The sequence below is a fragment of the Dermacentor albipictus genome, chromosome 1 (assembly GCF_038994185.2).
Source record: "Dermacentor albipictus isolate Rhodes 1998 colony chromosome 1, USDA_Dalb.pri_finalv2, whole genome shotgun sequence".
NCBI classification, from domain to species: domain Eukaryota; kingdom Metazoa; phylum Arthropoda; class Arachnida; order Ixodida; family Ixodidae; genus Dermacentor; species Dermacentor albipictus.
The window spans coordinates 377,879,070-377,889,272 of NC_091821.1; the positions used below are offsets into that span (position 1 = coordinate 377,879,070).

The 10,203-nt window shown below is 48.4% G+C and overlaps 1 protein-coding gene across 6 annotated transcripts in view; it reads left to right on the forward strand.

The window, feature by feature from the left end:
- Nucleotides 1-10,203, forward strand: part of LOC135900247 (phospholipid scramblase 2-like) — a 365,712-nt gene that overhangs the window by 225,057 nt on the left and 130,452 nt on the right. For 4 of the 6 annotated variants that reach the window (XM_070531923.1, XM_070531925.1, XM_070531922.1 and 1 more), the window contains one exon: nt 5,164-5,309. The exons of the other annotated variants lie outside the window; for them this stretch is intronic. In XM_070531923.1, coding sequence (XP_070388024.1) covers nt 5,164-5,309 — 146 coding nt within the window. The remainder of the gene's footprint in view (nt 1-5,163; nt 5,310-10,203) is intronic. 6 annotated transcript variants of the gene reach the window in all.

Below are 10,203 nucleotides of genomic sequence, written 5' to 3' on the forward strand. Positions count from 1 at the left end.
TCCTTTACTTTCAAAATGAATAACATTGCCTACATTGAGCGGTTATTCGTTTGTAATTGGCTACCAGGAGGCGAGGAGAAAGCTCAAGTGGCGAGGGTTTCGGTGGGGCCGAGCCAACACACTGAAAGTAGATAACCGGATGAAGAGGGTGGTGCTGGAGTGTGTGACGTGTTCGCCTTTTACTTAGCCTGCGATAACTGGTCGAAAATTGTGGTGGCGTGCCACGGAAGGTCAAGAATGACGGTGAAATGGATCCTCACCAAAGAAGAGTTGGCAAAGCGAGGTCGTAAAAGTACCGAAAGTGATCGATAACGTTACACGGCTGCGCAAAAAGTTTTATGATATGCAAATAAACCCGTGCTCTCCAGCAGGTGCGAGTAGCCATTGCGTGAGCAATCGGTGGCACTCATCTTTTATTCCTTTCAGAACAGGGTAGCATGCGGCTATTGAGAAAAATAATTTAGTCTTGTTGGGCGTAATAATGTTTCTTTAGCGCATACACGTGAGTTTGTTGTGGTGACTTTTCGTTCTTTGTGATGTCGCGTGATAGGCAGGTGAAGTGCGTGCAGCACGAAACCTTTTGATCAATAGTATAGGGCTAATGGCGATAACGCGTCAAGTCAGAAATGACTGATTGAATCATGCTTAGTCAGTGTGTACACGTCATATCAGATGCGGAGCTATTGCGGTTTTCGTGTAGTCGCATGACAGGCACGCGAAGTGGGGCGTTCCAAAAAAAGCTTTTGACCAATCACGGAGGGCTGATTGCAGAATTGGAATAGAAAGGCTTGGGATAGCTTTACGTTATAGCGCGCATAGTGCGAGTTAAAATGGCTCGATTGGCTAGTGTTGCACATAGTGCGAACGAACACCCGATATAGCGCGAGAAAATGCGGCCTTTTTGGCTCGTACCGGAAATAGTGCAAGAAAACACCGGATATATTGCGAATTAAAGCGGCCCACTGCGCCAGGTGATGTATGTCATAATTGCCGTGAGCTCCAACAGCAACATGCCGTCGTTGTCATGGTGTCGGCTTGATTTCGTCGTCGTCATTCATTTGCCTTCACGACACTGTGATCATCCTTCCATTGCCACGCCATCGTCCTCTTTCTGCCGTTTTACTCTGCTGTCACTACGTTGTCATATCGTCGTCAAAACTTCGTCTTCGTGCCCTTTATTGTCATGCCGTTGTTATGATTTCAAGGTCGTTATGTCATTGCCGCCATCGCGTCAACATCACAAAGTCCCCATCATGCCTTCGTGGTTGTTTCATTGTCGTCGTTTTGTCCTCGCTATCGCACTGTCGTCAAACCAATGTCAACCAGTCGTGACTCCACCTTCATAATCCTTTTATCCCCATTTTTCTCGTGCTCACGCTGTCTTCGTCGTACAGTCGTCTTCGTCCGATTTTTGAGCGTCATGTCATCGCAGCATTGTAATTATTTTAACATCTTCATCCCTTGAAAAGACACTCCGTTATTGGCTTCACGTTGTCGTCACACCGTCGTCATACTATCATCATCCCTCGTTTCACACATTTGCAACGATTATATCTTTCATTATTGCTTCGCATTATATGCATAATCATCAGTGATGGTTTGTGCCTTAGCTTCTTTTTTTTACTCAGAATTGTGGCTGTTTGGGCCTACCGCTGCTCTATCCTCTCGCTTCATCCGTCTATGTTTTTCTGCGCTACGATAACTTGCTTATTTTTTTTCCTTCAGAAGAAAGAAGACACACGCTAACAGCGGCTTCATGCAATTTCAACAGGCCGCGACGGCTACTGCCTCCTGCGACTGAGCGCGATATCACCGGTACGACTCCGCGCTTCCATGGTCGCATTTCGGTGAGATCTAAATGCAAGATCTCCCATGTACTTATATTTATGTAGGTGCTAATTAAACCCAGCTGGTAAATGTTATTGCGCAGTCCTCCGCTACAACGTCTCTCATAGCTAAAATGTTTCTTCGGGAAGGTAGAGCGAAAAAAGCAATCGATCAATCCCTTCTTTCAAATCCGTTATGTCACCTCGTTGTTGCTTTATAAAACTCTCTTGCACTACGGAGCAAAACCCAAGGAACGCAGTGTTGAAAATAAATTCTTTAAGTGTTCGCGCTTGCGTCTAACTGTCGAGTCGTGGCACAATATCGTTTGTTGTGCATTAGAGTCTTCGAAAAATTTACATATTATATTAGTGTTGTCACATCTGAAGGCTCGCCACCTTATTTAAATGCCCCACCGAAAGCAAGGTCATCGAACTTACCGCCTTTGATGCCCAACAGCATGCGAAGCAGTGTCACAACAACGCGTGTATGCAGTAACATGTTAAGACCTAGCAACAATAAATGCTTAATACAACGAACAGTTATCTCACGCCATCTCGAACAAAACTCAGTGGCTATTTGGGTATAATATCCCAAGTTGTAGAAAAACAAAATAAATAACTCGCGACACACCGGAACACTAACAATATACGACTCGAATTTTCTGCAGATAACATTCCTTTAAATACTCACTGGGCGGACGGAATTCTTTAGATTGGGTAGAGTTCCCGGACCACTCTCAATACTGTCCCTCCGCGCTTCGCTCACATCGCTGAACGCTGTACCTCCCTGGTTGCTGATGCAATTATTTAACCTGTGTGTTTTCTTGTGATACCTAACGCATTTTCCAGAATCTATCTATCTATCTATCTATCTATCTATCTATCTATCTATCTATCTATCTATCTATCTATCTATCTATCTATCTATCTATCTATCTATCTATCTATCTATCTATCTATCTATCTATCTATCTATCTATCTATCTATCTATCTATCTATCTATCTATCTATCTATCTATCTATCTATCTACCTACTGCGCTGAGTGTAATCAAAACTGCAATCTTGTCTCGGCAATTCCAACAACCTTATATGAATATATATTCGCCCATGCGCATACAGCGCGCTTCGTGGCATCACCACTAGATGGCGCAGCGTGTCCAGGAGGAAGCGCAGGAGAGAAGCCTAAGCTGCATAATGCCTCATACACAGTAACGACAGCCCCTCTTCACCGCAGCGACACAAATGGACTGGTGTTCTGTATTTGCTATCGCTTTCTGTAGCTACGTAGTTTTCACTGTCATCTAGCGTTGGCTGCCCGCGCACCTCGATCGGTCCTTTTTGATGAGGGGGTGCAGCGACAAGGCGAGTAAAGCTGGCGCGGCCAGATACCCTTTTCTAAAGCCCGTCTCGGTAGGAAAAAAATTTCAGTCACGTTCCTGACGTTGTCTAGATGGCTCGTGGTGTCCTCACGTAGTGCTAATTCATGTGCTAATTGGTGGCCATTTTGTTCCTGCAAACTTCATAATCTCATCTCTGCACCCAACTTTCTGCCGTCCCCTGCTTCGCTTCCCTTCCCTTGGAATCCAGTCCGTAACCCTTAATGACCATCGGCTATCTTCCCTCCTCATTATGTGTCCTGCCCATGCCCCCCCCCCCCCCCCCATTTCTTCTTCTTGATTTCAACTACGATGTCATTAACTCGCGTTTGTTGCCTCACCCACTCTGCTCTTTTCTTATCCCTTAACGTTAAACCCATCATTATTATTTCCATAACTCGTTGGGTCGTCCTCAATTTAAGTAGAACCTTTTTCTTAAGGCTCCAGGTTTTTCCCCCATACGTCAGTACTGGTAAGACACAGCTGTTATACACTTTTTCCTTGAGGGATAATGGTAACCTGATGTTCATGATCTGAGAATGCCTGCCAAACGCACCCCAGCCCATTCTTTTTCTTCTGATAATTTCAATCTCATGATCCGGATCCGCGGTCACTACCTGCCCTAAACAGATGTATTCCCTTACCATTTCCAGTGCCTCCCGACCTATCGTAAACTCCTGTTCTCTTCCGAGACTGTTAAACATTACCTCACTTTTCTACAGATTAATTTTTGGACCCACCCTTCTGCTTCCACGTGTACACAATGATTCCACATGTACAGCCAGCTACTTCCAACCTTAGCTCTTCTAAGGATAAAGCCATGCTGTATCCTGCGCACCGCTCATTAGTCACGCACATGAAACTTACAAAGTGAACGGCACCTCCCGTTTAACTACGGTGACACGGAACACCGGACACATGCTCACAAAATACTGCATGGGTAATAAATAAAAAACTGGCAGCACAACGCAGCACACACTTCCACATTTTCTGGGAAAAGTAAATAGCGCACTTGCACACATTTCACAAGAGTCTGCGGTTTTGAGTGTTGTCACGACACGAAGAAACCAAATCTAATTAAACGAAACTAAACTCATGGCATAGTCACAACAGTATAATTCAAACAACTCGCACGAAGGCATAATAAAAACAACTGCCCCGCACAACAATGCGCACGTGCGCTAGTTAAGAGGTGTTATTCGCCGCCTCACGAAAAACAAAAAAATTCACCGTTGATTACGTACTGATAAGAAATTTCCGCGCAAATCTATACGTGTTGTCATTTCGCGATGTATTGGCTCACGCGAGCAATCTGGGTCGCGCGGCACGTTACAAACGGCGCGAAGTGTGGCACGGCTGCCTCGCTAATCTAGAGATCGCGAGAGGCAGCGCGTCGGTGACGCGTGGGCGCCGTTCGCAGCAGCCGCCGCAGACAGATCTACAAGACGACGCGCGCTACTCTGGCGCCATCTCGTAGTCATTGTCGCCGCATTACGATTTTCTTCTCGGGCTTTCGCCGTACCCTCCTTCCCCACTCTCCGCCTCATGGTTCCATTGCACCCTCGTCTTCCGCATTTCTCCTCTCTCTTTCCTCCCCCGCTGCGCTCCGCGTTCGCTCTTTCATCCTTGCTGTGCTCGTTCGCTCGGTTACGCCGACGCCGACGCTGGCCGCAGGAATGGGCGCCTAAGAGCTGCGCTCTAAAAAATTACGACCCATGCCACGCTGGGAAGATAGATCACCAGCGAAGCCGTGTAACACGCGACCAAAGGCGACACAGAATTTTAAACAAATGTACGAACAGAATGATTGTCTTGAACGGTGGTCATCATGACGAAACGTGCACGCACAAATTTATTTTCGTGTTCATTCGTGTTATACATCCACTATACACATTCGTTATATACATTCGTGTTTTGAGGCAAAGAACTTCATACTGAAATTACCGCATCGACTTGCAGTGGACCAGTGCCGTCAGCGCCATCGCAGACGGAAGGGCAGTGTGGCAACGCTGGCATTATGAGGGCTACGGGATCCAGCTGTGGACGAAGACAACGACGAATGCGCGAGCAGTGACGCGAGCGCGAGGGGCAGTATGGAAACTCTGGTAAGTTGAGCGGCAATGGATCCAGCTGTGAAAGAAGACAGTGACCACGAATGCGCGAGCAGTGACACGACGGCGTTCGCGCGGTTAGCTGAGGAGCCTGAACTGGTTAGCTGTGGAAGCAGACGACGACGAACGCGTGAGCAGTGGCACGAGCCATATTGATGATAGTTTTACTCGCACACATGAAAATTTCAATGAACCCTAGCCGTAAACAGCTTCGCTATAAAAAAAAAAACGATCCCCGTTCGCGAACACACCGTGGCGCTTCCGCCTCTCTCGCCATCGGCCCATCCGCGCGGCCAAACCGATAACAGCCCAAGAGCAGCGTAAGTTAAAGTTACGCAATGGCCACCATCGTTAGGCATTGACATAGTGGGACTGTGAATAACAATTAACTTGTGGGTGTTAGCCGCCGGGGTCGAGCTCACGCACACCACAGGGCAGATACTCACGATTCTTTATGGACACAGTTGCCCCCTGGGAAAATATTTGTTCGTTGTTGCTCGAAGTTCCCATAGTCGGGCAACCCGGTGTTGCACTCGACGCGTGCGCAAAGCACGCGCAGCCCCAACGAAATGCCCAGTGGTCCCCGAGGCCATGGCTGGGTGCGGTGAGCCCAACGCGTTCTCTTACATTATCGCCTTGCACAGCCGATCGGTGAAAGTGCACGAAAACCTAACTTGTCGCCGGTGGGTACCGAGCCGCACAACCTTTTCATTACGTGTGCGATGCACTACCAACTGTGCTACAGCGACGGCTATCAATTTGTCGACTAAATCGGGAATTTATTTGTTATGTGTACTACATCTTGGCCAATACCACTCGGAGCCATGGCGGATGCCGAAAAACCTTTTTTTGCCCGTTCCGTAGAGAGCAGGAACGTGGCTAATAAAACCTCGTATGCTACCTAATGGCATCAAAACTGTCAGATTCGAGACCTTCGCTATGTGTGAATGAGGAGAATGAACAGAGTGGCTCGACTTTTGTTAATCACGACCATATGAAGCCAGCAGGCAATGAAGCCAAGGAATGCATAGAAGTAATCAGCTGTGCTTTAAACAGAAATCTAGAGAACGGAGAGAAAGTGGACGAAAAGATAACTTGTCGCCGGCGAGTACCGAACCTACAACCTTTGCATTACGCGTCTGATGCACTACAAACTGTGCTACATCGACGGCCATCAACGTGCATATCTCCACTGAAGTGATGTTGAAGCGTGTAATTTTAGTTCTGGCCACAAGATCGACGGTGAAATGGCAAGACAAACTGTTGTATAAGCCTTCGGTGACTACAAATAAAGAATTACATGACCTCTCAACCACCACCAGTTTTGTGTCAAATTGTATAATTGGCGTCATGCGGATATGCGTGTATCGAGAATGCAAATAGGTCATTCTCGTTAAATACATTAATAAATCAATCCTTGTCGAGAAACATTAGCAGGTATTTTTTTGGTTGCTCTGTCTGTTGTGATTAAATTCTCTTAAATAAATGAAGATGTGATGTATCTGCTTCATCCAATAAAGTATACCTTCCGAATGCTTATAAAGGGGGTGTGTGGAGGGGAGGGGGGTGGCCTTGGTAGATTTGGTACTACTAAATCGGGTTCACATACTGGAAAAGCTTGAGAAACATCGCATGAGAGCATTCCCATGGGCGCGTTTCGCGGACATATTTGTTGCCTCTCTGGATTCGGCTTTCCGCCGCCCTCTTTTCGACAACGGCAGCTGCGACGCTTCCGTGCTGCCCCAGACACTCCGCCGTGTGTATCCGGCTATTGCGTCGGCGCACTGTCACGCAGATGAGGAAAAGTGAGAATGCGGGAATTACTCACCGAACCGATGCTCATGTCCCCATTGTTGGTGGCCGTCGCCAGTCATAGCGTGTGGCTGGGCAGCAAACATGACCGAACGGTTGGTGGCTACAGATGCACGTCTAACCAATTGCATCCCGTCGCGTTATTCAAGCGCATTGGCATGCAGTCCCCCGTCTTGACGCACCCACGTGCATAGGTATCCGGTTGCTCCTTTATTCGATGCTAAGCTCCTGCCGGGTATACCTGCCTGAGGATCTTCCGTCCTGCTTCCTGGAGCCTCTGCTCCTCTGTCGCGGCTCTCGTACGCCCTTTGGTCACCACCAGGAAACGCTGAGCTGCTCGCTCGGGACGTCGACGTTGCTCTCCCGGCAACTTGCGCGGTGCGGCTCGATAGCTGCCTTCGGCGACTCCTCAGGGGTTATTGGAGCCTAACTTCCCGGCACCTATGCCGGTACCATTGCTGGTACCATTGCTGGTAACATTGCATTTATCATTGCGGTATTTGCCAGCAATGCCTTGCCTGCGTTCTTGGTGACAAAACAAGTTCTGGCCGGTTGCGCCAGTAAACGTGTAAGTTTGCTTTCGCCGGTTGCTACTCGCTGCAGGTGGTGGTATACAGTGTGCAAGTCATTGTGCAGCTTGCTTGGGCAACGCACTCCCTAACGTCTTCTGTGACCCTCACTGCATAGCTGTCAGCTCAACACTGACCACTCGCGCGGCTCTTCTCGCGCGCTCAGCCCCGCGGCCTCTCTCGCGCGCTCAACGCGATGCTCGACACTGCAAACGGGTTCGGCGGCGACTCCTGTGGGTCAACCCGCTCGAGCCAGGCAAACCGAGGACGTTGGCTTCTCGAGTCGCATTCTAGCCTTGCCTGTTTTCAATTGTGCCCAAATCGAGCGGGTATTCAGGGGGCCTTACATCGACCTTCATTACAGGACAATGGCATTATTCCTTCGATGATGAAGGAGTTTACTACGTGAGTTAGGAACGTCCTCCAGGCTGTAAAATAAAACTATATAAAAAAGTAAGAAAATCCCTATAAAACGCCCTGACCTTGCCATCAGGTCTGGGTGCTGTTTCTGCATTTGTATATTTCACGACATGCGTGACTTCGTCCTGGGTTGTCGGCGTACTTAATTCCATTGTTTCTTCAAGCTGTAAATTTGGCAGTTCTTCGCAGTAAAGCAGAAATCTGGTCTCGAACCCACAATCGTCCAATTTATCTTCCCAAGCGAAAAGATGCTCAAAGGGTGCTCTGAATGCATTCTGCACTTGACCTAGGTTCTGATGTCGTTCTTTTTCGTGCAGTTAAAATTTGATGCGGCTCGTTTCGCTAAATTCCGACCTACTCTGTGTGCAAAGGTCGAATTGCCAAGTTTGCCTGTCGGCAGCTGCAGTTCATCTGCTATACCAGAAGCTTGCAGCTTCTGGCGTCATACGATGAAATAGACTTTTTTGTTTATCGTGCGTCGACGTAGTCACGCCTCCACTATCTGGTATATGGGTGCGGCGAAGTGTCTCATTCAGGTGGCGCGCTACTTGGACGGTTGTCTGCCAGCGTTCTTGAAGTCTGTTCCGTCTAGCTGATTCAGGCATGCCCCCTTCAGTGATGGATGCCGCTGCTATTGCTCCCACGTGTTTTAATACATTTGCCATTGCGTAGAATAGCGGTGCCCATCCGTCAAAGCCGGTGATCGAGATATACTACAGGTGCACACTTGTATTTTGTACCATGGTGCGCACTGCCACCGCACACCAGGGCACACTTGTAGCGATGCCTTTTCCGATGCTACTTCTTTTCGCTCTTCGTCCGGGGTCAGAGGGACGCTCCGCCCGCGTATCGAGGGGATCAGTGTGCCGCGAACGGGGGACGATAAAAGCAGCATAGAATCGAGCGAAAGGCATCACTAGGAAATCTCGCCTTTCTATTTATTTATTTATTTATTCATTCATTTATGTATTTTTCTGGTCTGTACTGGTAAAGAAACCAATTCAGGCATGACATGTGTAGATAGAAGTTTAACGTGTGTGTACGCTAACGCAGCATCGTGATGAACACTTCAAGTTTTCGTATTTGGCAAAACTACTTGTGCCCGGGGTCGGTAGACTAGGTGGTGGTGGTGAACTCTTTATTTCGCCCAAGGTGAGGGGACCAGCCCGAGAACCCGTTGCGCTGGCTTAGAGGAGGTCGGCGGGGATCCCTTGGGATGTCGCGGCCTCCTGTATATCGAGATAGCCTCCGACCCGATTGATGGCAGTCTGGATAGTATCTTCAGTCTGACCGTCACTGCCGTGTGTGATCCAAAGAGTGAGATCGTCAGCATGAAGGCTGTGATGTAGGTGGGGGATGTAAGCCAAAAGCTTGGGCAGGCCTATCAGTGCAACGTTGAAAAGCAGCGGCGAGAGCACGGAGCCTTGGGGCGTGTCGCGGATGCCGGGAGAGATGGTGGTGGGATGTCCCATGCCGGAGCAGAGCTGTTTTTTGCGGCCGGTGAATAAGTCTCGGACGTACGCATACGCGCCATGTCCGACGCCGAGAGTCTGGAGTTAAGGAATCGCCTCATGGAAGATGTTGTCGAAGGCCTTGGCAACTGTTTCTATAATATTCATTTTTATACGTTCGTAATATTCTTTTGCCTTGCTACTGGCGCGATCTTTAGTTTTCTTTCAATAATGTTTGTTGACCTCACAGTTTCTACCCCAAGCGTGAAAATTGCTAGAATATGGAGCGACAACACGTATCTTAACGGTGGTGGAAAACTGCTGTTCGTGGTTTCGAAACGCTGGCTCGATGCAGCCAAGCCCATTTATCCTTCTCCACATTTCTTTTAACTGGCCCGGGTCACCCACGAGCAAGGGAACCATTGTAAACGTAATCGTTTATTTGCTTACAGAGCCTTCTTACTCTACTGCGACTACACAGCGCGGTAACCGGACGCTTGAAGCACGCGTGTGCTTCGATGCCACCTTGATTATGTGATGTCCATGAGAGCCCGACCTTCACGGCAACATAGAAACATTCTGTGGGTCTTATGTGTGCTCGGCACCGCTACCTGACTCAACGCGAGACACGTGGCT